The sequence below is a fragment of the Desmodus rotundus genome, chromosome 10 (assembly GCF_022682495.2).
Source record: "Desmodus rotundus isolate HL8 chromosome 10, HLdesRot8A.1, whole genome shotgun sequence".
Taxonomy (NCBI): Eukaryota; Metazoa; Chordata; class Mammalia; order Chiroptera; family Phyllostomidae; genus Desmodus; species Desmodus rotundus.
This window is the reverse complement of record NC_071396.1, coordinates 21,785,799-21,813,370: the sequence shown is the minus strand read 5'-3', so window position 1 is coordinate 21,813,370 and position 27,572 is coordinate 21,785,799. Positions and strand designations below refer to the sequence as shown.

At 49.6% G+C, this 27,572-nt stretch overlaps 1 protein-coding gene across 1 annotated transcript in view; it reads left to right on the top strand.

The window, feature by feature from the left end:
• DISC1 (DISC1 scaffold protein) overlaps window positions 1-19,147 on the top strand; it is a 261,582-nt gene extending 242,435 nt beyond the window's left edge. Inside the window, exons 12-14 of the mRNA XM_053913325.2 lie at window positions 6,677-6,794; window positions 14,917-15,080; window positions 18,304-19,147. Coding sequence (XP_053769300.1) covers window positions 6,677-6,794; window positions 14,917-15,056 — 258 coding nt within the window. The 3' untranslated portion in view covers window positions 15,057-15,080; window positions 18,304-19,147. The remainder of the gene's footprint in view (window positions 1-6,676; window positions 6,795-14,916; window positions 15,081-18,303) is intronic.
• The last annotated feature ends 8,425 nt before the right edge of the window (window positions 19,148-27,572 follow it).

Sequence of the window (27,572 nt, the reverse complement as noted above, 5' to 3'; positions counted from 1 at the left end):
ATTCTTCGTAGGATGCCTTGGGTATGCAGACTGAGAAAGAGCTCAGCCTCCTCAAGGCCTGGTGAAAAAGGAGAATCTCCATTCATTGTTTCGACAAACAGTTACTGAGCACCTCCTAAGAGCTGGGCAGAATGCTGGTGCCGGGCTGCAGGGGTGGCAGGATCCCGTGGTGCTCCCCTGACGCGGGGGCATAGGCAGGTGTGTGCCTGTCCAGGGAGGGCGGGGCTGGAGAGAATATGGGGCTGCAAGAATAGCCCTAACCTGGAGGGGATGGGGGACAGGGGCATTCCTGGAAGAAGTGACTCTGTAGGGCTTTGGAGAGAAACAGGGGATTCGCCAGGCAGAGCAGGGGAGAGGCTTGGTAATGAGGCCATTTACCTGGAGCAGCTTCTTCCCTTCAGACCCACGTGGGAAACAGCTATACTTAGGGCGAAACAACGGGAGGGAGGTATGGAAAGAAAAAAATCATTTGAATTACTGAAAAGTCTGCCCGATGGGACAAATTACTGGAGAGTTTCCAAAGACGCTTTGAAATACCAAACAACCTGTACTTTTTCCATTCAGAAATGCAAATCCTACAAAACTCCATTTCAACCAGGGATGCCAGTGACTTTGTAGCAGGAGAAATTTTAATTATCAAGTATCGGTCATGCAGGGTTTTTTTTTTTTTGCTACATTTAATTTAATAATAGAGATAGAAGCAAACATTACAGATTTCCCAGGGAGAGGAGCCCGGAGACCGAGGGAACTGGACGAGGTTTAGGGGACAGGCATTTGGAATGTCGTGACCCTCACATTCTCACTCGGAAGGCAGACGTTCCCACTGCCCTTCCCCGGCTCACCTCCTCCTCTGCTCCAGGGCCATGTGGACCAAAGCCGGTCCCGGCTCACCACGGCATCCCAGGTTGTCCTGCTTGATGTCACCACCGCCAGTTGAACCGCCTCTGAGCCCTGGAGGGAGCCCCTCCCCCCAGGGAGGCTGAATGGACTCGGAGCTGACTTGGCAGAGTTCCCATGGCAGAGGGAAGAGAGGCGGCATCTTCAGGTGCTCTACGCCTCTCTGATTTCTTTGCCCCTTTCCCTTTGTAGTCCCCCCATTGCACCCTGGGCTGGCCCAGCAGAAACCCCTCTCTGTTTGCCCCCAGATCCAGGGGGAAAGGATGGGCCAGATGAGGGGACACATGCATCTTAGACACCAACCTGCCCCTTTCTCATTGTGTGACCTCCAGCAAGCCACAGGACGCTGAGATGCTGGTGTGTGAAGGGAGGAGCCACGCTAAGGGAACCTGAGCCCTGCCAGCTCCAACCGTCTCTGCTTCTAGGTATGAAGGTCCTTAGGGAAGGCCCCGTGACATGCTCAGTAGCCCGGACTGAGGTGGCACTTGGTAAAGGACCGCCTTTGGTGCCATGGGAAACAGCGGGTGTCAAGACCAGGGGCTCCTCTGTTCACGCAGCTAACCCCACACTGGGGCCCCCACACTGTGTGCCTGACCTCAGTTCACCATTTTGGCTCCGACAGGAATGCCAGGGCTTTACTGAAGGACAGCTTTGAAAAGAAACTCCCCTTTAAAAAAAAACCAAACAAGCAAAGAGAACCTCTTTAGTAGTTCCTATTTCCTAGACTTGTTTTGCGCATCCCCCCAAGGCTTAGACAAATAAATGGATAAAATTAGGAACTGGGACAGGGTTGGCAGTGAAGGCTGGGATCTCTGCAGTGTGAGACCTAAAACCCATCGGCCTAGAAGGACACGCTTGAGAAAGGTCTTCTCGAAGCGCGAGAGAAACCAGGGGCAGCACCGCCCGCCGGGGGCATCCTGTGTGGCTGGGAACCTACATTCCCAGGAGGATGGAACCACTCAATAGTGTGGTGATTCTGCCCTTCATTCCATGCCGAGAGTGTGCCCCTTGTGATGGGTGACCCTGCCGTGCCAAGCAGCCACTTTAGAATGAGCCCTTGCTTCCCAAGCTAGAAGGAAGCCAGGGCTGCTGGTCATACGGCAAACACATTGCAGATACATTGCTCGGGACATGTATCTGCACTGTTTGATAGCTAGCATGTTCCACCAGGTCCAGGGATTTGGGGACCGGGGACTGGGGACCAGTATCGGTGACTGCTTGTTGACATCTCTTTTTGCACTTCCCACCCTCACGCTGAGACAGGTCTGGGCGTTGGCACTTTAGTGAGTCTCGGGCATCAGTGTCGAGCAAGGCAGCGGTGAGGGTGCCCTTCCTGCCAGCACTTGTCAACAGTCCTGTCCACGCACCCAGCCTCCTGTGTAGGGTATGACTACTTAGCTCACTGTTTTAGCTACGGTGGCTGAACAATTCGTCCCCAGCATGCTTTAAAACAACCATTTGTTGTCTGTGTGGGTCTGTGGGTGAGGGGTTTGGGTGGGGCCCCGGGGGAGGCTGTCTCTGCCCCACAATGCCTGGGCTTTAGCTGACGGTGGGGCCTCCTGTGTCTGCTTGTGGCTGGGGCCTTAGCTGGGTTCTCCACCAGTCACGTGCACAGGGCCTGGAGCTCCTCACAGCATGGGGGCGGGTGGCGGGGAAAGCAGTCAGAGAGACGTGTCACCTGCTATGCTTTGGCTCTGGAAGTCAGGCTTGTCGTATTTACTGGGTTCTGCCCATAGAAGGACCCTCCAAGGCGCACCCGGGTGCAAGGGAGAGAAGCGATAAACAGCCTCTTGGGGGCAGAGAGGCAAGGCCCCCAAACACCACACATACCCTCCACCGACCTGGGCCCAGGGAGGAGGTGGACAGGGAAGTTTGGGGGTAGCAGGCAGGACCCCTGTAGCTCTGTCCCGCCGATAACCCCGACTCCGGTCCCGCCCTGTCCTCTGTGGACAGCGCAGTTTTTCATCGGGTGGGTAGAAAAGTATAAGTCCGCCCTCTCATCAGCTGTCAGCTCTCAGTCCAGTTACAAACTACCTCTGTTCCCAGGATTCCAAGTGAGAGCCTTTCAGTGAAGCCATAAGCCCCTCGGAGAGCACCACCCGGGTCACGCTCAGGATGCTCTCATTCAGGGTCAGAATGTGTCAGGCCAGCAACCAGCAGTGCGCACGCACGGTCTACCAGCTGGAGAAGCAGCGTGGTGAGAGGGGGCTGGTCGGGACTTCCGCTGCGGCCCCGGAGCCTTGGGCCCTCGGAGTCCATTTTCTTAGGCCTCTGTGTGTCTTTTTAATCTTTAAACTTGTTTTTTTAAAACAAATGTTCAGGTGTATTTTTTCATTATGATTTGAATCACTGTTGTACTAATTTTTTTTCTTCGTTATGTTTTAGAGATGCGGAAAATACAACAAAGTATAGAGGAAAAAATAAAAATTTGCTATGCTACTGCCCCTCAAAATAACAATTGTTCATATTTTAGTGCTTTGCCTGTTTGAGTATTTCCTCGTCATTAAATATTCTTGTATTAGAAATTATTTTAATGGGCAGCCGGTTGGAGGGTCGTTCCATACACCACAAGGCTGCAGGTTCGATTCCCGGGCACGGCACATGTCCAGGATGCAGGTTGGGTCCTTGTCAGGTCACACGCAATTGTTCGATATTTCTCTCTCCCCCTGCCTCTCTCTCTAAAAACAATGAAAGAATGTCCTCAGGTGAGGATAAAAAAGTGATTTTAATGGCTAAATAGAAATCAAATGTACCAGAATTTATTTTAACCATTTTCTTTATTGTTGGACATTTATTTCCTGTTTCCAATACTTTTAATGTAACTACTTTTGCATTATTAGAATATTATATTTTTATTTAATGGGTATGGTAAACATTTTTTCATACTTAAAAGCTAAGGAGAAATTATTTAAATTTAAACATATACATTTTATTTTTGAGCAATTCCAGGATGTGGAATTAGGATGTAAACAATTTAAAATTTAAAATTCAGACCACGTACCCTGAAATCGCTTTTCAAACTCACACAATCTGTACATAATTGTAAAAGAAAAATAGGCAGGATGATATGTTTGGGGAGAAATGTGAAACCCTATTTTAAATGATTTAATTCAGCATTGATTTATATTGTTTTAGCCTTAAATGAGGATTGAGGCATTTGATTCCAATTATGAATGTTTTAAGCCCGGGCTCCGTGTTCTGATTCTCTGTTTTTTCCTGTCTTTAAGCGTGTTATCAGTCGTGTGTACTTTCCCACTAAGACTGAGTTTCCCCCTTCGCGTGTGACTCTGTGGTTTTACCCAGAGGTTCTTTCTCTCGGCGTCTCCTGTATTCCAAGCACGGCCGCGGCGTCACTCTGCGCGCCTCGCCTCAGTGTCCCCGTAATTTGTCTGCTCTGTCATTCCACCGCTTTGAACGATGAAGTTACTACTTTTCAGGGTCAGTGAAATACACACGCACGTGTGATTTTTACGGGCTTGCTGTCTTCCCGTCGTCACTGCTGTGGCCAGTTAAGAGCAAACCTTCACGCGTGCTTCCCACGCCTGCTTGCTTATTCTGTCCGTCTGTCCTCTGTTTATGCTGTCCGTCTGCCCTCAATGTTGTATCTTATCTGGTTTCTTTTCTTTCGTGCATACCTGACCTGCAGTATATTCGATGTCTCCAATATTCACAACACTCCTGTATTGTTCCGATTAGCACAGTTTTATTCTAATGTGGTCGGTCATTCGGACATAAACTTTAAAGCCTTCTGGAGTTACTGGAGGGAATGCTAAGTTATATATCTGGATTTAATGGTTATTCATAGACTCTAATTATAATGTTATATATTTATGATCTCAAAGGAGTTTTATCAGTAAATACCACCACACCTGGGCGTTTTGTTGTAACCGTTGGGTAGTAATTATAGTTTTTGTAGTAACTCTGTAGTATAATTTGAATATATATTTAATTATTTTCCTTATGCAAAATTCTTTTTGGTGTTCCGTCTAAGACTTTACTATGACTTGGGAAAGTACTACTTTTACATGAGGTTAAGTTTCAATTCTGAGCTCACTTTTCGCTGCTTATTTATTTATCCATCATATTTCTCATTGAGAGATCATTGACATTTAATACGGTATGAATTTAAGGTGTACAACATGTTGATCCGATCCATTTATATATTGCAATGTAATCACTACTGCAGCCAACGCCTCTGTCACGTACGGCTTTCTCTTTTTTGTGGTGAGAACGTTTAAGGTCTAGTCTCTTAGCATCTTTGAAATATATAACACCGTCTTGTTGACTATAATCACCCTGCTGTACATCGGGTCTCCAGAACTTACTCATCTTCTAGGTGCAAGTCTGTCCCCTTTAATGGCACCCCAGCCCCTCCCCAGCCCCTGGTGACCACCACCTTAGTCTCTGATGCTGCAAGTTCAGCCTTTTCAGATTTCACGTATACCTGACATCGTCCACATGTCTTTCTCTGTCCGGCTTATCTCACTGAGCATAATGTGCTTTCGCTCCTTCCCTTTATTCTGGGAGTCCCTATGTTCCTTCCTCGTTTTCTTGACCTTCTTGATTCTTGTCTTTGGAAAGTCAGTGGTCTCCTCTGTGCCAGGCCCTGCACTTGAGGCCCTGGCGAATGAATGAATGACCTGTGGCCCTGCCCACGGGGAGTTTACAGTCACTAACGCGACCCAGGTCAGAGGTGCTGCGCTACATACGAGGCGGAGATGTTGTCTGGGCCTTGTGGACTAGGCGAGGTGTCAGACAAGCACGGAGGCCCGGGCGTGGGCGGGGACAGTGTCACGGAGGGCAGAGGGCTCAGCCCCCAGCTGGCGTTGTCAGGCTGCATTTACAACAGTGGAGGGGACACAACCGACGGGTGTGGGCCTGGTGCCAGCCGTGGAAGGGACTCGGCTCTGCGTGGCTTCGTACAGGAGACTGACCTAGAGGAGGCGCTTTCCTGGCTTGTGCAGGGAGTGCCAGGGCTTGGCTCTTGGCTCATGGAACCAGTGAATACCACGTGGCTGCCATGTGTCTCTCATTGGACCCGGCAGCGAGCAGGCTGTCATCGTGCCTGCTCTCGAGGGCTTGACGTGGGTCATCCTGGCTCATGTGTGTGGGGAGGGTTACACTCCAGTGAAGGAGAGCAAATTAACACCTATATGTACAGTGGCTATGTATATATAATATACATTGTATGTAACACCTTCATATAGTATGTTATATATAACACCTATATGTTCAGTGGCTATATATATTAAAGTCTCCTCAATATTCCAGCTTTCAGGGACCGGGACCAGCGTGTAAACCAGTGTGCGGTGCCCTCGCACATCCCGGTCCCCTTACAGAATATCTCTTGGTCCTTACAGCCAGCCTAGCTGCCCCGGGGCCCGTCTCAGCCCCCCTTTGGTTAGAATTCCTATTACGTTGTCAGTTTGCCTGGGGATGTAGCCAGAAGACTCAGCCTTCCCCTAGGATAAATCCACGTTAGGACTTGACATGCTGGAAATAGCACTTTGAAATGACCACATAAGGGGGGTACCCTGTGGAGCCAGGAAGACGGAGCTCATCGTTCGGTAATCACCTGAAATCGGTTCATGTCTTCTCCTGAGCCACCTCCAGGGAAGACAGAGGTGCTCTTCGGTTCTGCCGGGGCAGGGTGCGGAGGCTGAGAGAGCTCGGCTGGGACACCTTACCTTCGTGTACCACTAGGTGAATTGCAGACATGCTCGTGGCCCTGAAAAAAATCTGTAACTTACGAGTTTTCTTTTTTCCCTCCTCCGGCCAGGAACCGTACATCATTTCCACAGAACTTGGAGAAAAGTGCGAAGCCATAGGCCAGAAGCTACTGTGCCTGGAAGACCAACTTCACGTGGCGATCCAGAATCATGATGACGATCTCATTCATATCCTTTCCCGCTCACAGATTCAACATCTGCCAGGTTCTTTGTAGAAATGAGTCTTAAAAAATACGCAGTGGTTCCGTGCCTCGGCGCGTGGACGCACGTCGATCCTGCAGGCGTTTGTGGTTGGCATGACGCAGGGGGGTGCGGTTGTGCAGTACGCGGAGTTTTCTCTCTAGTTCTTGGTAGGTAACTCAGCATTTTTGATTATGAAACCTATTAAAGATCAGCCGTGGTTCGACCTGCTCACAGTGAGACCCAAGCAGCCTGCAGCGCCAGGGTGCCACGCTGGGTGTGTGGGGCTCAGAATGTTGAAGGTCCCGATGGGCTCGGTTTCCCAGGGGCTTTTTCCATACTAAGACACCCAACTGTGTGTTTGGTTTTCTGTACCATGTATTCTGCCACGCGACGGGCAGTGGAGGATGACACCTAACGGGACTCTGGGTGCGATTTCTGTGCAATTTCTTCTCGCACGGGACTCAGTGTTCACACCTGCAGATGCTTTCCTCAGGACCAGCGGCCAGTGAGCAAGGAGGCATGAGGATGCATGGCTTCGGTGTGCATCCGTGTGAAGCAGCGTGTCCCGTGGTGATCTGTGGGCGCTGTCATCCTGTCGCCGGTCATGTCCTTTGAGGGCAGATGGAGGGTGCACAGGGAGACGAAGGGACAGGCAGCCCCATCCTGTGTCTTTTCAGTTATTTATTTAATCACAGGTTGACCCTGCAGGTAAAAATGCTCCTGTTCATGCACTCTTTCTATTCAATAGTGAGCCGTTTATGAGGTGCATTTGTGGGAGTTGTAGCTATTTTGGTCTTTGCTTCTCATTGCTATCTTACTCTTCAGAATTCCAGTTCTCATCATGCCTTACCTTGGGTGCGTGTGTGTGTGAGCGCGCGAGTGTGTAGTAGCCTTAGATGGTCAAGGATTAGTCTTATCCATAAGTATTTAGACCCACAGTTTAATGATGGACCCAACACCTTTTCCTTCCTCATTATAACCTTAAACCTTAGACCTTGCTTATTAAACTTAGCAGGAAGTTCCTTCAACTGAATTGGCTGTTATTTTCACATTGTTTAAGGTAGATTTTAAAAGTAGACACTGTTCTTTATGATTTCCCGTCTCTTTGACAACTAGCATTCAGGCTATTAAGAAGTCGGCCAAGAAGCAGTACAAGAATTTTTGTTTTGCATTTTTGTTTATTCCACGTTCGTGGAATGCACAGATTTGAGCACTTATAAGGGGGCATCCCCCCTCCCCCCTGCCGCAGATGGGACAAGTGTGTATCTGGGAGCAGCACGTGCAGAAGACCAGTGCAGGTGGAGGGCTTCCTGGTAGGGCTTTGCTCCGTGGGACGTCCCTCAGGCTGGAGAGAGAGTCGGGTAGCAGTTCCCAGACCTGAAGCCAGGGCCTGTGTTGGTCTCTTGTTTAGAAGTTTTCTAGAAGGTTAGTTTGCCCCAAGGCACTGGGTTTTCTCCTTAATAGGGTTGGGGGGGGGGGGAGGAGCCTGGGAGGGGCAGAGCTGTGTGTGAACAACCTCCCTTTAGTTTTCCCACAGCCAGTCCAGTCTGGAGGCAGGTGCAGGGGGATCGCAGACGGCTTCTGTGCCACTTTATTCATCAGTCTCCTCATCTGCTCCATCGGATAGTAACACGGACCTCCAGGGTTTTGGGGGGGTCCATCCGGGAAGGATGTGTAACACAGTCCCTACGCACGGTACGCACTGGGTTTAGGTCGACAGCTCCAATCTCCAAGTCCGTTTGCCTCACCGTTCTCAGCGTTTATGTCACAAACTCCAACCACATCCCATAAGAGGTTTCAAGACGAATCGATTCAACTATTTTGTACAACCGCTTAAAGGAAGTGATCAGTAACCACACAGTGGCTTATATGAAAAGCCATTTAATTCTAATAAACTGCTGTAGATAGATGGGGACTGTTATCTCTGCTGGGTAGTCGAGAAAGTTGAGGCTTAGAAATGATGTGGCTAGTCCAAGGTCATTTCTAACCAGGGGCAGAATCTTGCAGTCACAAGCCCTGTGCTCCTACTTGGACCTTCAGGAGACAGCTATGCCTGTAAGTACAGGGACAAGCCCACTCTGTGGGACACACAGTTACTATAAAACTTGGAAGCTACAATAAAAAGTATTTTATTGAAGTCATGTTTCTTGAGAATTTTGCTGATCCCTTGCGGAGATAACTGGGGCCATTCTGGGGCTATGTCAGACCAGGGTCAAGAAGCACTGGTTTAGTACTGAAGTCAACTCCTCCCCCCCAAATAAAATCTACACTGTGGATAGATTTCTACGCCTGGTCTTCTCCAAAGCCCACGTTTGTTCCAGTGTCAGTGATCGAGAGTGAACACAAGGACGGTAACTTGGGACTCACAGAAAGCGGCCCTCCGATTTGAGTGGCGTGGGGTGTCTTAGGACAGGTATTTGTGAGACTCCGCAGAGTTAGGCCTTGCTCAAATGAGGACCTTTCTGGAGAGCCAGGGAGGCTGCTGGAATCCTCCAGACAAACTCCAGCGGGTTCACGTTTCCGTTCGTGACCGGAGACACAGAGCTGAGCACGCTTGAAAGACATCCCTGCCATCGACAAGAAATCACTTCGCAGGGGGGGGACAGCGTTTCCCTCTGATTCTGTCAAGCGCCCTGTCAGGTCCCCCAGAGCATTCGATGTGGCGCGAACATGATCAGGGTGAGTCCACGTCCAGAAGATTCCAGCCTGGGATGCTAGGACACCCCTTGTTGCTGCTTCTGCGTGAACTGTGTATATGAGAAAGCATTGCCGTGCGGCCTCCACAGAGTGGGTCTGGGAGTCAGCCTTGGGGGGTTTCCACACAGACCCCCGGGGCACCCTGACTTCACATGGGGGCTACGGGCAGCCTGCTGGGGGCATCCAGCTCTCAGGAAGAAGACAGAATCTGAGGAGGGGAGCAGGCCACGTCTCTTCGTCATGAGGGAGTCTCTGACAGGCTCCCTAAATCACACGCTTGCCTGGCCAAGGAGCAGCACCAAGCTGTCAACGACCGCGGCGGCGAGTGTCTGAGAGTCTGCACTAGTAATTGGCAAGCTGGCATCAGAGACGTGACTGACGCCTGGTGTCTGAGGACAGGCTCAGGAGCGGTGACAGTCAAGCTTGATTTCCGGGAGCCTCAGGCTGAGTGTCTAGGACAATTTCATAGTCACCTTGGGTCCCAACCAGCAGTTAGGTTTTGAAAAATATTTCGAGTGTCCATGATGGTTGCTTCGTGTTCCCATCGCTTTGAGTGACGCCATGGAGGTTCGACGCATTTGTAAGCAGGAGTTTTCCTCACTATTTCGCCATTGACTCCCACGGCAGGCACACTGTCAAAGGAGAGACATGCACCTAGGATTGGGGCACTTCTGGAGTATTCCAAGGCCCTCAGGGTGGTTCTGCCTGCTTCTGGGTTGGGAGAGGGACACCCTGCTCCCATTTGCAGCCCCACTTACAGCCACGCCAGGGGACCCCCCTTCACTTCTGTTCTCTCTGCTCACTTGGAAGGCGTGGCGCCCCTTCGATTTGCTTTGGTGGCGCTTGCTGGCTGCGAGCGCTCGGAACACCTCCAGGAGCTTGTGCCGACATCGCACCCCTGAGCACCCGTGTTTGGTTCAGCATTCCAGTCTGTAGCTTGACCAGACAAAAGTAACAGTCTGTCTCCTGGGGAACGTTTGCTGCTTCGAGAGCTAAGAGATGGAGGGAGATCCAAGAGGATCATGGGTCTCCACACTTGAGGTTTATAGGTCAGAAAATCAAAGCCCTAGGGGGGTGCTGGTTAAGGCATTGTGTGTGCCGGGCTAAGGCAGGTCTGGTGGCCACGGCCCTTTGGTTTGGCTACTACCAATGGGAGTGGCAGAGAAGAGGAAGCCTGGGTGAGGGTGTGGACACGCGGTCTCGGCACCAGGTGGGCGTCACAAAGGGTGCCCTGAACAGGCACCGAATCCATGAAGCGGGGGTGGGGGTGGGGGTGGGGGCAAGCTTCCCTCTTTGCTCTGGAGCAGCTGTGTTCCGCACCTTCGGCTTTCCGTGAAGGTAAATGTCCCAGGACTGTCGGCCCCCGGGGCTGCTGACGTGAAGTACTTTAGCCAATGTAATGAGAAGCAGTTTTGAAGGATGCCCTATTATTTCTCTTTGAACCGAAGGGTCTTGGGTGAACTTAAGACCTCCTGACTCGCTTGCTAAAATGATCGCTTGCACACCCAACTGAAAGTGCAACACTCAATTGTTTCCATATAAACAAAAGACCCCCCTGAAGGACTTGGAGGATCTTTGCAGACGGCCACCCTAAATGACCGCGTTGCCTTACCACTGCATCCCCGGGGCGATCCCGGTGAGACGTGCTTTGCCGTCTTACCCCTTCACCGATTACGAACACAGTTGGTACAAGTTCACTATCAAGAAGTTACACACTTGCTTAATACACGTGCAGCCTATCCTGTGGTGGTGAAGAATGCTCTTGGGTCCCTAAGGGGTTCTACAGATGTTGGCCTGTCAGTCCTTGTGCCATTATTATAATTAACGCGTCATTTTTCTTAGATGCCACCGGTCTCTGGCGGCACATCTGTTGCGGGGATCTCCATACTCAGCTGCAGAGGTTTCTATGGCACAGACTTTCTAAGACTCGGTCAGATCTCAGGTGCACTGAGATGGAGTGAGTACCCTGGCATTCCAATGTGGAGTTACTGCATTTGCTCAGCTCCCGGACAAAAGTCAAGGTCAAAAATGTCAGTGGCCTTCAACCATGAGCTTATTGGAATAGCAGCGAGTAAACAGTGAATAAATCTGATTCTAGTACTACTCTACTACTTAGCAGGCTTAAGATTTTGGTAAGTTGTATCCAATGAGACACAGTGAGAAAATGTTAGGAAAATATGTCATAAAATACATCTTTCCATGTCACCCGTGGGTGCCTTTCTGCAGCCTGGATCTCTCCCCAGCCTCGGTTTCCTGTCGGCTTCCTACTCAGCAACTCCACTTGGCTGACAAATGGGCTTTTCCAACTTGACATGTCCAAAATCAAATTCCTCCCCACGCTCAAAAGCCCCACCTCATTCCCAGCCTTCTCCGTCTCAAAAATGGCAAGCGTGTCTTTGCAGTTTGTTGCTGAGATGAAAGCCTGGGAGTCGTTCTCCATGCGTTTCCTCCTCTCTCAGTGCGTGTCCACTCTGTTGCCATGTGCTGTTGGCTTTGTCTTCAAACCATCGGGAGTCCAACTGCCTGTCACTGCCGGCACTGCCGCCACCTGGGTCCAGACCGTGAGCTTTTACTGTCTGCGTTACTGCTTAGCCCCCTCGTCTCCAGGCCTCTGCCGCTGCTGCTCCATCTCTTGTGCACGAGAGCCCCCAGCGGCTCACGCCCCACCCTGCTCCCAGCCCCTGACCCGGTTTTCGTACGTGCCAAGTGTGTATCTTGGGCTCCACTCTCTGGCACCGGAGCTCCACGATGGCAGGGACCTTGTGACTCCTGCACTTCCCACATCCAGGTCTCTTCTCAGCACACAGTAGGAGCTCGGGAGATGTTTGAAAACTTGAAGGAGTGCAGGGAAGAATGAGGAGGCCTAAGTGTTCATCTCCCCAACTGCTTATGGCAAAACGTTCCAAGTGGTTTCTTTTAGAAACACGTTGACCTAGACAAGAAAGGGCACATGTCTACGGCCAGCGTGACTGAAGTAGGAAAAAAGGCTGCGTCTCCCTCGCAGGGTCAGTACCTATGAGTTCAGCACGGTGTCTCTCCAAGGCTCGGTTCTGGCTAGAAACAGCTTACGTTTCTCTCTCTTTGGCAAAATTAGGGTCCGTTCATACAAATTGTTCCACAACCCCACCCATTTCCCATTTTATCCTGTTTTCTCGTCCATTTCAGTATATTCAAAATGTTTTGGAAAGACAGGCAGGTTGGTCCTTTTGCTCATTTTGATGCTTATTACCCCACGGGCTCTCTATGGAGGCTTCCAGGAGTTCTGATGCCTAGTCCTGGTGCGAGTCGAAGGCGTTTGCTGATCTGCTGTATTAGTAAACTAACCTTAAATCTCACGCTGTGCCCACAGGAGCAACATGCTTCTCTGACGAAGGTATATGACTCTGCACTTTTACAAGTGGGACTATTGAAGTGGTAAACGGTTGGCCTGCTTCACAGAGCAGGTGGGCGTGCTCTGTGGCATCTTCGCCTTCGGGCTCCTGCGGGTGGGTAGGTGGGATCTCGTGTGAGGGGCGGTGACGTGCTAGTTGTATAACTTAGACTTCTTCCTTCGTGGCTTCTCACTTTAAAAACCCCTTGCCGTGTGTGCTGCCCGTGCCCGAGTTTGACGAGTTCTTTAAGAAGCATCGAATTCGGGTTCCGTTTCTCTCTCTCAAAACCTCTGTCATCGTTCAGCGTATTATGACTAGGGGCGTGTAGTCCCAGGGCGCATGACAATGGTCATTGACTCGGAGGCGTTTGTCAGGATTCATAAACCGCTGTAGCTCTGTGCGTGCTCTTTATAAATGCAGCATAACTCTGTGATTAGGTCGCAGCTTGGCGTTCAGTCTGGGACCCCTTATGCTTCTGCTTGTGCCAAGTCCTCTGTGTTTTCACTAAATAGCAGCAGAACTGTCCCGAGAAACGGAGGAGGAACACGAAGCCGTTAAAAAATATCAGATTCTTTCTTCCCTGCGCCCCCTTCACACTGCCCTCATTCCCCTCAAGTTCAGGTGCAAGGAATGAGCCATCTAGTAAATGTATGTAAATTACACAAATGAGGAAGTCTGGTGAAGCTCCAGGAGGATGAAAAGCTGCCAAAAGCTTTTCAGGGTGGTTCAGCATTTTTGCTTAAGAGAGGGTCATTTGCATAATTCCCAGGATCCTCTGGTGTTTCTTTCTTTCTTTCTTTCTTTTTTTTTAAAGAGAAACCCTTGTACATCCTAACCTAAGGTTGTCTTTTCCCCTTGACAATGCACTGACATTGTCGTTAAATAAAAGAACGTTATGGCGTAGACTGTGAGAGGCGGGATCTCTGCAGGCTCCTGTTCCCAAAGCTTTGTGTTTTCTCTGTCTTCGATCGAGTAACAGTCAAGCAGTCTGACCCCGTGTGACAGCTGAGTGGTGTTTAAATGATGGCGATATCTCTCTGTGTCCCCTTTTTCTTGCGGGATGAGGTTCGGTTAGTGTGCTTGTTAAAGGAACAGAACTCAACCCCTCTCTCGCCCTGTGTTTAACATGAGCGTTGTTCCTACTACAGGTACAGCAGGAAAGGGCAGAGGGTGCCTCAGGACAGAGAGAAAAGCCGCCACTGGGTCCCCAGCTCAAACACCTGGCAGACAGCCCACTTCTTAAGAGAGGAACAGCCTTATTTATCCTGCATAAGCCTTTGCTGAGTTCCCTGTGACTATTTTCTCTACCTCGGCAGCAACTCCACAGGTTGGGAAACTAAGACCCCAACAGTTTAAGGAAAACAAACTGACCCAGACGAGGCAAGCTCCTTGCACTCTGTCAAATCTCCAGTCCCCAAAGGGCTAATTTTATAAGTACTTGCGAGGTTAATAACACATGGCAGCCGATTAGAAGCTACAGGGGTTTAAAGTCATTGTTTCATGAGAAAACCGAGGTTCAGAGTGATTCACACAGGCCACGAGGCTGGCGGATGGCCAACAGGGACCATAACTCACAACTTGGAGCCCGGACCTGTGGAGGCCCCAAATCCCGGATTTCTCGGGGAGGCCCTGGTCCCAGCCTCCTGGCCTTTGCGCTGCCAGAGCACGTGGCTGTGATGGTGGCCCCGCCCCAGCTAGGGGCTCGGCAGAATCGCTGTCACACAGGCCATATGTCATGGAGCGTCCCAGGTGGCCCTCTGTGTCTAAGAGCTGACTCTTCCGTTTCCTTTTTGAAATCTCACTTGAGATATAACCGCAGGCTTTGTAGAAATTGCAATAACTCTTAAGGGAAGTGTAAAATGTGTATTAATATTTAATTCCTATGATTGGGAAGAACCTGAAGCTGCAATTCAGTCAATGGCAGCTCCCTTCTGCTTCCAGCTGGCATGCACGGCCCCTGAGGCCCCCCTCCCCTCCCCCCCCCGGGGGCTGCAGAGGGCTGCCAGTCACCTTCCGTGTGTCCCTTAACAAGGGCGCACAGTGTCTCAGGAGGGAGCTGCAGACGGTGAAGGAGACTCTGCAGGCCATGATCCTGCAGCTCCAGCCAGCGAAGGAGGCGGGAGAGAGAGAGTCAGCGGCTTCCTGTGCGACAGCTGGTGTCCCGGACGCACAGGCCTGAGGCGTGCGGGGCAGAGGAAGCAGGGTGAGTGACCACGTCTCCCCCATGAATGCTCAGGGGCCGCTCTCACCTCCCTGCCTCACCCAGTGCCTGGGTCAGTGATGGAGACATGGGCCTTGATGCCTCCCAGTGCAAAGGTGGCCCAGGCCTGCTCTCCTGGGGCCCAGATGGGGCCCACAGAGGGAATGTGTGGGGTGGGGGTACCATTGGCCCGATTTCCTTCTACATGTCACTCAGAGGCACCTTTACCGCGTCGATAATGGGAGCAGCTGGACAGGATTTGAAAATATTTTCATCTCAGCCCCCTTTAGACAGAAGCTGGGGTGAATTCTCCCGGGAAAGCGTCTCTTTTTCCTGTATAATCAAGAACCTATGGAATGGAAACCAAACGTAGATAGAGCTCCCGCCCTACCTGTTCCACTGTCCTGCAGGTGCATTATATAAGGTGCTGATTAACCCCACCAGCGGGCATTAACAGCTTCTCCCATCACCGCCCCGGTGATTCACTGCAATCTCAAATTCACATCAAAAATTCCATGAGAGACTTTTCAGGTAAAAACCTGTGTGTCAGGGATGTGCGGTGCTTCCGTTTTCTGTGTGGCAAAGCCTGTCTCCTCGGGCCATCGGGAAGTTCTGGAACGCTCCAAGGGTGAGCACAGGAAGGGAGCAGAGGGCTGGAGAGGATCAGGCGATGCGTTTGAATTTTTGAGCCTCTCCTTCCTTCCTTCCTCGGAACCCGTTTCACTCAGCGTCAGACGGGACCTTTGTGTGGGCCCTTCAGTGCCGTGAGGCGCTCCAGAAGACAGGGCCACGCTCGGCTAGGCTGCACGGTGCTCACTAAGACCATGCAGTACTTAGTAGGACAGCACAGTACTCAGTAAGGCAGTGCAGTATTCAGGAAAACAGTGCAGTACTCACCGAGATGGGGACGTACTCAGTAAAACAGTGCAGTACTCACCGAGACAGCACAGTACTCAGTAAAACAGTGCAGTACTCACCGAGACAGTGCAGTACTCAGGAAAACAGTGCAATACTCACCGAGACAGCACAGTACTCAGTAAAACAGCACAGTACTCACCGAGACAGCGCAGTACTCAGGAAAACAGTGCAATACTCACCGAGACAGCACAGTACTCAGTAAAACAGCACAGTACTCACTGAGACAGCGCAAACTCACTAGGGCAGTATAAATAGTAAGGCAGTGCAGTCCTCAGTTAGGGGGGCACTAGAGCCCCTCCCTGCTGAGGCACCTGTAAAACAGGCTGCATTCGGTTCAGCGGTAGTCCCCACAGTGCACGGGGGAAGGTAGCCTCCCAGAGATGCTCCGCAAACACGGGGCCCTCACTGGCTGAGGACGCTTGGGAAACACCCCGGGCCGAAATTTCCACCTGGAGAGCCACAGAGCACATGGGCGCACTGGTCTGTGGGAGGGCTTCGGAAAGAGACCCCTTCATTTTGTCTGATCCCCATACTTCCTGAGTTTGATGGACCATAGAATTGTTTTCACTTTAACCCTAATAGCCCACCGAGTTAGTGTTGTGCAGGGGGCGCGGCCAAGTGCTGATTTACATCCCGTGCGTGCTCTTGAGACCAAACTCAGACTCCTGCAGAGCAGTGACGTTCTGTACCTGCCGCGTTTCAGGGATCACTGAGACTCTGTCTTTTGAACTCGTCTGTTGTTCTGCTGACAAGATTTGTGATGCTCCTGTCTTCACGAGGCCGCGTGGACACGAGGCAGTTTTTGTCATTTCCTGCTGTCATGCTCTGGTTTCCAGAAGGCAGCTGGTGCTTTGCTAGCCCCCCATGCGGCCTCCACTCTGTCCCCAGGCAGGAGCTGCCCTGCGGAAGCCAGTGCTTGGCCAGGCTCCAGGGAACGAAGAAAAAGCAGTCTCTGAATTCGCTGATTGTGTTTCCCACAGTCTTTTCTTGAGCATTTTCGAAAATGTTTTACACAAATTAATAATAAGTAAAATTAATTTGTCCCAGGAGTTCTTGGTTTGCTAGTGATGGACCAAATTTCTGAATTATTTATAATGACACCTAAAAATTACCAGTTACTAGTCACATGGCACTCAGAACCCTCGAACCCTTGAATTAGTTCCAGAAATCAGAACTTGGGAGAGTCGGGACTGAGCACAGGGCCAGTAATGAATCCTTCCTTTGCCGCATGTCATTTAAAAAAGCCCCCAGACACAAGACGTCTTTCAAGTCGCTAATTCACAAACATCGTGAGTAGTCTGCGAGGCCACGGTGTGTTGGAGCGCTCTGCAGGCTAATGGCTGCTCGGAGTGGGCCCCGAATAAGGGCCCTCCTGCCCCCCACCCCTAGTGGGCAGTGTGTTCTTTTCCTAGCTGAGATGCCCGACCACAGTTAAGTGCCGGGCAGGTGGGTGCTGCTGTCTCCAGTTGCTGCAACTTCTCTGCAGTCTCTGCCGGTCTCGCGGTAGCCAGGAAGCCAGCCCAAGGCCAGGGAGCTTCCTCTGGCCACACGGCCTTCCCAGGACAAGCCCCGTCTCTCCGGGCACTGTGGCCCTGGAAGACCCTGGACTGGGTATCCCAACCCATGATACAGGGGAATTTTTGCCAGGAAAACATAAACAGACATGAGTGCTTGCATTTAAAGGAGACAAGACAAGAACAATAGAAACTTAAGCTTTTGTAGAGACAGCCAAGACTCCAAGCGGAAGTGCAGACTGAAGATGATGCCTTGGCGTCTGGTCTCCCTGTGATGGCGCGGTGTGAGAACAAACGGTATGCCACTGTGTGCCAGCTGAGATGCTGGTGTGTCAACGGCCGCCCAATCACCTTGCACCAGCCTGAGTTGGGGTATGTCCCCAGTCGGCAAAAGTCCCAGTTCCTGCGAACTTCTTGAGACTGGTGTGGCTCAGTGAGTTGGGCATTGCCTGCAAACCAAAAGGTTGCCGGTTCAATTCCTGGATAGGGCACATGCTTGGGGGGGCCCCCATGGGGAGCATGCAAGAGGCAACCAATGGATGTTTCTCTCACACATCCATCCATGTTTCTCTCCCTCTCCTGTCTCCCTCCCTTCCCCTCTCTCTAAAAATAAGGGAAATCTTTTTAAAAAAGAGATTAAAATGATCTTTCCCCAAACCAAACAGGTATGTAAGATGGGAAACTTTCCTTCCTTTGCAGCTGGCCTGGTTGCTCCACCCCCTGGGAAAATGTAGGGGTTCATGGGATTGTCCTGAGCCCTTTATAATAGGCATCCCCTTTGATTCTCATGTCAGCCCTAGGAGGTCGGTGCAGAGGTGATGACACCGAGCCTTGGGACACCGATGGACTTTCTCCAAGATGCAGAGCTGGTCAGCAGCTGAGCGAGAGTAACAGAGACAGGCAGGGCGCTCTCCATGGGTGCTCTTCGTAACATCCCTTTGCATCCCTTCGGTGTGTTTTGGGGACCTTGAGCCTTGGAGCTTATTTGTTCATGTAAGAACACACGGTCACCTCAGGACCCTACATGAGAACCAGAGACACTGAATCCAGGGAATCCTTGGCTTCCCACCCCCAGGTGGGCCCCGCTGTTCTGCGGCCATGAAGTCTAGGCTCAGACAGGCTTCCATACAGCTACCCACCGCCACCGCCCTCACCAGCCATTCGTTCCGCATCAGCTGCAAAAGCCATGCCAGCAACAACCGCGGCTGCCTGACCCTGGACGGATTTCCTTGAAAATCCCCAGCCACCTGCTGGTGTTCAGAGGCACGTGAGCAAGCAGCCCTGTGCTCCTTGGCCAATGCGGGCACTCGGATCGGCAACTTAATGCTTCAACTTTGAACATCCTCACCTTTCCTGATCTTCGGATTTTGACATATAATTTATCGCTTCATGCGGTTGACTTTTGCTTACATGAAATTAAAACTGATATCCACATCAGGGTGCACCTTTAACTTTTTTATTATATTTTTTCTTCTGGAGCGTAACAGTTAAAACTTGTCAGGTTTATTCATCTCATCTTTTTGTTTAATTGTACAGTAACTTATGTCACACAAAACGTCTCTAATAAAGCAACGCTTTACCATGGAGTACGTGTTTATGTTCAGGTGTCAACCAATCAGAAAACAAGGTAGTTTTGTCTTCCAGTCCCCTTGATTGAGGAAATTGAAAATAATATTACCAGTTATGTGGGAGAAAGCCAAGCCAAAGGTGCCCACTCACCCCAGTGGAAATATTCTCCTGGGGATACTGGCTGACACAGGCCAGAAAAATAAATGAAGGTTACAGTTTGGGCAGGAGGAGATACATTCATATTTACAGGTGACATAACTGTAGGCTAGAAAACCTGAGAGAATTAACAGAATGTTTTTATATAGTTAACACGATTAGTGATGAAAATCAACAGGTTTTATATACACAAAAAATAACCAGAAGATAAAATATAAGGAAAGACTCTATTTTAAATAACACATAAAGAGCAAACAGCTAGAAACGAAACTAAATTTACAATGTGTAAGTCTTAGATGAAGAACAGTTTAAGGTAAAGGACACAGAGAAGAGTTTATTCATAGACGGACATCAGAGGTTCTGATAGGAAGTCATCATTAGTTGTCAAATAGCTATAAATTAGTTTATAAGTAGTACTTGATCCCAGCTGAGTCCCAGGTGTCTAGATATGTCCAATACCCTTTCTCGGCTTCACTCCCCTGGCAGTTCCTCCTGCAGGTACGTGAGCTACAGGTGTTCTCATGCACATGCGGAAGAACAGGTGCACGTCGTTCCGTTAATTAATTAGACACACAGGCCATGAGACTGAGGTGGCTCTAATGCCGGGCGGCTGACGTGAGCAAAGCCAAGTGTGAGCCTAGAAGTGTCTTCAAGGATGAGAAACCAAAACCTGAGGACGACCGATCATGAACACTCAAGCGGGCTTAGGACCACAGCCAATCCATCATTTCTGTGCTGTCTGCCTTTTCTTTGTGCAAGTCTCTCCCTGCTCCCGTCAGTCAGCCGCTCGCAACCACTTCCGCCTGGGCACCGACCCATTTGAACAGGTGTTTGCTCAAATAAGCTCTTAAAAGTTTCAGGATGCCTCAGTCTACTCTTTAACGGTACCATTGTTTGCACGAGCAAAATGGGAACCAACCCGCATGTTCACCAACAGTAGACTGTTAGGACACTTTCACACTGCGGGACGCTTTGAAGTTGCTGAAACCGTCTTTCTCTGCCCATGGGCCTGTGCCTGCAGAGATAGGACTGGAGTAGGATCCGGTGGCCGAGGGAAAGGGGATGGCCAGGAGACTCACTTTTTCTGTACTTGCTTCCTCTTTTAAAAATTTGGTATCCAGAACTTCTATTTACGTATTCAGAAAATAACATAAATTAACTTCTTCAAGCCAAAGCCATAATCGGGAAGGCTGGGAGCAGTGCAGGGCAGAGGTCCCGGTCTCCTGGGCCCCAGGTGGGACTTGAACTCTATTCAGCACCCACTCTGTGCCCAGCATGGCGCTGGGCTCACAGGGCCGTGACCGGTTGGTGTGTGATGATCACATGATCTGAAGGAACGCGATTACCATTGTCATTGTCATTATCATTTGAAAGACATTTCTTAAATGACTGTGTCCGATGGCTTACTACCAAAAATTCAGCCCTCTCTGGAGCCCCCATTCTGTCCTGCTGTGGGTGTCTGATGAAATCTCCTTCCTTTGGACGCCAGAACAACGAGCCCCCTAGGCTGGCGGTGTGGGCAGAGTGGGGCGTGGGGAAATGGAGTCGTCCCCGTCTCTCATTGTCCCTGAGGAGCTACGTACTCCATCTGCCATGTATTCAATCACACATGTTTTTAAATGCACACGTCGCACACACTTTCACACTGCAGACAGGAGGTTGGGACCGGCAGCAGCGTGAAGGGCAAGGGGAAAGTGGCTTTACCTCCCTCGTTAGCACTGTAACCCGAAAGAACTTCCTGACGTTACTGCCCTTTTTCAAGAGGTTGAAAAGCGTCTGTTTGACCCAAAGCTCCGGACCATCCACAGACACGATCCCTCCCCATGGTCTCCATTCATTCACTCAAGAAGCATTTGTGGGCGTCCTCCTATAAACATGGCTCTCCCCGTTACATGGATGAGTTTATGAGCACAGAGGTTAAAAATCTTAGTGAAAGTTATCTGGCAAGTAATGAAAATGATGAATTCTTAGACATACACACACGCACGCACATACACACAGACACACACAGAGATGCACAGACACACACGTACACACAGACACACACACAGACCCACAGCAGCAGTTCAGCTAATGTTGACCAGTCGTTATTTATTAGTTCGTGTTTCCTATATGATTTGTATTTGGAAGAACAACATGTGAAAGAAACTGTATGAAAAGATTCACCTAGAACCCACTCTCTCAATTCTTCCAGTCCTTCCCCGTACAGAAACATCAACTGTAGCCAGCATGTCTTTTATCGTGCTATTTATGTGTGATGTTGCGTTATTTCCACGTTGCAATGTCGTCATTGTGGCCATTGTATTTATTGCTACATAGTATTTACTCTGTCAAACTGACCTCCATAATGACGACATTCCTCTGTGACTGGGCGTTAAATCTGCCCAGTGTTTCCCTGTAATAGATAAAGCTGCTATGACACCTTTATGCATTCATCTCTTTCCTTCCTTTGAATTACGTGCCCAGGAGGAATTCCCAGGCGTGGGGAGACCAGAACAAAAGGTAAGAAACAGTGCCGCACTTGCATTGGGAGGAGAGAAGGGGGGGGTGATACCCAGCCCACCCCCCTGTGGGGGGAATTCCCCGCCAAGACCTGAGTACGTGGATCGTGTGGTGTTCTTCCTCCTCCTCGTGAACGCATCCATAGGAGGGCAAATCGCAGTGCTGCGGTTCCTGCCATTCAAACTGAACGGTATCGGCTCCGCAGGCACATTTCGGGGTCTCCACCGGCAGCGCTCTTTGGTCTGTGCCCACGCTGTTTTGTCTCCAGAGAGAGAATGTGGGGTCCTGCAGATCCAGGGTTCAAGGATGAAAGAGCTGGACTGAAGTCATTTCCACTTGCCAGCTGTGTGACTCTCAGCTGACCACTTGCCTCCTCCATCCTTGAATGCCTGCCAAATGAAGTCGATAATAATAAAGCCTGCCTTTCCGGCCTGTGGCGGAGCTCAAAGAAGTCAATGTACATGAAATAACTTCTAAAAAATAAAGCAACACATACAGGCATTTAAACATGGGGGAACTTGTACAGAGAGGATGGGGAGTGAAGGGACTCAACCTGAGTGGGAGAGGAGCCCAATCAGCACCACTGTGCTTTCCCAAAGAGGGCGGCTCCCAGGAGGTGCTTGGCAATGGTGGTCGTTAGTGTATAAGAAAGACGTGTTTCCAATTTGTGGCTTAGTCCACCGTCTTCCGCCAGCTTCCATGGTGGTCTCAGCCATGCAGGAGAACAGGAAAGGTGGAAGTAGAAAGTACTTTAGAGAGCTTGCATTTCCCCCACTCAGCCAGCATAGCCAAAGGGCAAATACCGATAAACACCCAAGATTTTTTACTGAGTCCTCCCCAAGTGCGGAATTGACCGTTAGCCAGACCAAGCCGTGCGTGTGGGTGCCCCACCCATTTCACAGCCCTACCTCCTAAGCAAGGTGAGAATGTAGATCTCAGACCCTGTGGGTTACCCCCAGATTTTGGTCTCCTTCCCAAAGGTGCATGTCAACACTTTTCAATTGCAGTACATTGCACATTGAAGGTGTGCATGTTGATTGGATAGATGTGTATGATGTAATGTGATTGCTATTGTAGCGATAATTAGCACGTCTGTCAGGTGATGAGGATCCTTTCAGTGGCTGGAACCATCAGGCGCTAATCTCTTAGCACGCTGGATGAGTATAATATACTGTAGATTCCGAAGGCAGGCAGGCCAGGGTAAGGATTGACCTAAGACAAGAGCCCTTGGGGGCCAGGCAGAAGCATCCACATGGTCGACTGAAAGGGACTCAGTGGGGGCGGATGGGGGCTACACTCAGTCATTGACTTGCACTCCCACCCCAGCCCAGCCCACCCCCATCTCCGTTTCTCTCTCTTGCTCAACCTCTTCGTTGTTAAATGATCTATTCATTTATGTTAGTTACGACAAATGTGAAGTCAGAGCCACCAAGGAGATTGCTACAGCCTTTCTCAACCCTCTGGTTCTTATTTTTCACTTTGTTGCGCTACCGGAGAATACGCCTCTGTCCGAGGTAGTGACGTCCCCCGTCACAGGGCCCCTCTCTCCTGCAGAGGAAGTAAAGGATTTTCTTGAACTACCGAAAGACTTCCCAAGTCAGGGAAAGCATTTATCACGGCGCTCAGAGTGAAAGCTTTTACTCCCCGGGCATTCCCTAGGATGGCCGGATGTGTGATTCTCCATGTCATCCAAATGATGCTGTCAGGATAACATGGAGGCTTTGGTTTTGAACCAGGATGAAAAGCTGAACAGAACTGTCATCGTGGGCGTATTTCATACGTCGGTTACACACAGTCATAGGCGTGGACAGGCGGATGGAAAGATTCATTGGCGCCTGCACAACGATGAGAGAACTGTGAAACCCGACCACAGAAACATCTGTGATGGTTTACGAGGACTCGGCACCCCAGGGCTTTTCCGCATCACTGCGCTCTCCTACCGCTCGCTCTGGGGCCCCGTGGCAGGGCTTCTGTTCCCACCACTTCATTCAAACTCTCCTTGCCAGCCGGTGGTCTGCCAACACCAACAGCGTTGTCTCTGCCCTCCTTCTGCTCTACGTTTTGGTAACAATGTCCAGTGTTGAAACAAGCCGCTTCCTTGTTGCACCTCCCTCTGTCTCAGGTTTTAGGACACGTATTCCCCGATGGCCTTCCCTCCCTTGGTCTTTCTGCATGATTGCGCTTTCTTGTGCTGAAAAGATGGATGATGCTCCAAGGCCCTGTCCTCCGATCTTGTCTCTCTTGGGCAATTTCATCTGCTGCAACCAATTTCATGTCATATTTATAGTGATTGTTCCCCAAAGGGTCAGTATCCTCCAATAATTCCCTGGTTTTTGCCCTTCCTCCCGAGCTTCAGATTCTGCTGGAAATTTCCATCAGTACATTACAGGTATGTCAAAGTCAACTTGTCTAAAACCAGCTTCATGTTTTGCCTTCTAAAAATGTGCCTACCATCAGCTGTTCTTTACCTCAGTCCCTGGCATTTCCATCTTCCAGGAAGCGCTGCCTGAAATGCTCACAACTACCTTCTGCTCCTCTTTCTCCCTCATCCCACATCCGGTCCGGCAAGTTGTGCTACTCTGGGCATTGCGAGTTTTTCTCTCTCTCGCCTTCTCTCCACTGTCTGTTTCAGGTTCTTGTCATCCATACTTGAACTGTTGCTACAGTTTTGTAATTGGTTTCTCGGTCTCTAATTTCTTATCATTTAAATTCATGGTCAAAGTTATTATCCAAAACCAAGGGTCAGTCAGATCAGGTTCCCATTCTTTCAATGATTTGCTGTTGCCCAAAGAATAAACTTTTTATTCAAGGAGGACCATTGTCTGTAACCAAACTATCCTTCCAAACTCATCTTGAACTACCTTCTTCCACTTGCTTTTCCAACCACTCACCATTCTCAACTTTCCATCTGTTTTCACGTGGGTCTTTGCTCATGGCTGTGCTCTTAGCCTTGAATCCCGGTCTTCACTTATGTAACTTATGCTCGTCTGCCAAGAGCGCGAGGGAAGAGAAGCAATCAGGCGTGAGTCCGGAATTTTGGACCTGAGCGACTGAGTAAATGGTAATATCATTTACTGAGATAGAGAAGGCCTGGGGGGAGAGGGTATGGTGTGTGTGTGTGTGTGTGTGTGTGTGTGTGTGTGTGTGTGTGTGTTGGCGGAGGGATGCTGGGAAGGCAATAGGGTATCAGTAGTTTGGCAGTGTTGAGTTGAGATGTTAATTAGACATGCAAGTAGAGATGCTGAATCGGCAGGAAGGGTTTAAATAGGGTTGGGGAGTCACAGATGGCATTTAAAGTCATAGAAGTGTGTAAGACCAAGTAGGGATAGAGGAATATTTAAAAGAGAGAGAAGTCCAAGAGAAGAGTAAGAGAGGAAGTCTTGGGATACTGCAGGAATCACCAACCCTCGCAAGGAGTTTTTATGAGAACAGTAGCAACGTGGCTCAGTGGATGGCGTGGAATTTAAGGTCAGCGACTTCCCAAGTGATTTGCAGCAATAATCTTAATCCTAAAAACAGCCTTGCAAAGTGGATACTATTATTTGTTTGCATAAATGCAAAATGTATAGATTGCTACGTACAGGAGGATATATTGGATTCCGTTGTCCAGATACCCCAAAAGAGCAATGTTAACAGAAAATAAAAACAACTTTCTTTCCTTTTCATGTTGTGACTAAACGAGAGCACCTTTTAGCTACTGCACATGCAAATCATCATCTCTTCTTGCATAGTACACCACATTTAAGTGGGCAGCGAACAGCAACAGCTCGTGATTTGCATGCCCAAATTATTTTAGGCGACCCTTCAAGCGGTAGACGCTGAGGAGAGCCCTGCTGCTAATTGATAAATTGCTTAACTGGTTCTTGATAGCAGAGTCCGTCTTCAACCAGGTTACAACCTCCTCAGAATTTCTGCGTAGGGTCCTCCTTCTTTCTACAGTACTTCCTCTCCCTTTAATTACCTCAATTTGTAAACCCACGTGCTCAGTCCTTCGATGCAATTGGATGTCTCTGGGGCTCCATGCTTATGGATATTATAGCCTAATCTAGCCTTCATAAGGCCAACTCCACTCCCCGACTCTTTTCCTCATCATCTAGGAAGCCTGGATACACACCAAATAGGAGTAAGGTGAATTCCTCCCATGGTGCAAGTGACGGATGGATTTTTGTCCGGTGTTGTTGCGTCTAAGGACAAGAATCATGGAAAATATAAAACGATGCTGGTCAGCTCCGTTCTCCTGGGGTTTGAGGAAGAGGAGGAAACATGGTAGAAATGGTGGTGGTAGGAGATGTTTTCCTGCTGCTGGTCAATAACTTAATCCGTGTCAAAAACCAGTCTATTGCTACCGTACACATTGAATGAGGGAACTATATAGTTAAAGACTTCTCAGATTAACTGATTGTGCTCGCATCTGCACAAGCAAAGGATTTATATTCTCGGTTGCTCAAAGGGCTTGCTGACATCACCCGAGACCCAGTAGAAGTAATCTTGAGAAAATGATGATGGCCCAGCACAAAAAGGGAGAAAAAATATTGTGCATTATCATTTAATTCATTTTAAATTTAGTTTTAGTGTTATGGATAAATTTACATAGTAAATCTTCTTCATATTTGTTGCCATAAAGGTATATGACCATGGAGTAGTTCCAGGAATACATAGTGACACATTGTGTCCAAGTAGGACTTATTACAGGAATGCAAGGGTGGCTAAGCATCTTTAAACGCATCAGTCCAGTGCACTTCGTTTATTACTAGATACGAGGGGAAAACTCGTATGGGCTTCTCCATATATGTTGAAAAGACATTGGACAAAATTCACACCCATGTATAATTAAAATCCCTCGAAACCAGTAGATATTTCATAAACATAAAAGAATACAATATCTCAAATCATACAGACTTTATACGCAGCCCTAGGATACGGAGAAATAGAATACACAGAAATAGTATGGGACAGGACACCACGGAGAAGTTATAATGAAAACAGAGGCTCGTTTACAATAATGATGACACGTATAAAGTAAGCATATTTTAATAACAGATACCTAAAGCCTACATGAGGAAAACTTGGACGCTCCCCTGAAAGATGCGAAGATAGCGATGAGCCATTGGGAAAGCACACTGCGTTCCTGGGGGGCGATGCTGGGTGCCACCCGGACTCCCGGAGTGGACGTGCAGAGCCGGGAGGACACCGTTTCCTTCACTGCCGTCGGTGAGTCCTGGGACTTAGCCTGTGCAAGCCCGAGCCTGTGTAAGCGTCGGATTAGGGACAGTGATGGGGAACGACAGCTAAACGTTATCCTGGATGCTGGTAACAGCTGTTCCTGGAGGCTAAGAGAGACGATAAAGAAGTTACTGTTTTTATGGCGTGGCCCCTGTGTTAAAATTGGCCCTCCTTCCTTTTCTTAGAAAGAGAACCAGCTTCCTCATTTTAACTATGACAAATCCCACCTTTCGTTTGGAAAAATCCCACTGCCTTCTCACAGGGTAGGATCCCTCTGCCTTCCAGCCCCAGGATAATAACGCAAGCTACTCCCAAATTTTGAGCTACTCAGTGGAGATCACTACCAGGGGAGGTGAGTAGGGATGGCAAAACTTTTAGGAAAATACTGGGCCTTGTCACTTCAGTTTAGTACCCCCCCCCATGAAGTCTCTCATCTACTTGCTGTGGGGTGCACCCAGGTCTCGCTGTTCCTGTGACCCTCTGGTGGCCAGCTGCCGGGCACAACACACAGGCTTGCATCTCAGAGTCCACGGCTGAAGTCCATGGTAAGAAAGGGAAGCGTTTTCTTCAGTGCAACATTGTCTCCCAAAGCTCCCTCGCCGCACGGAGGTCA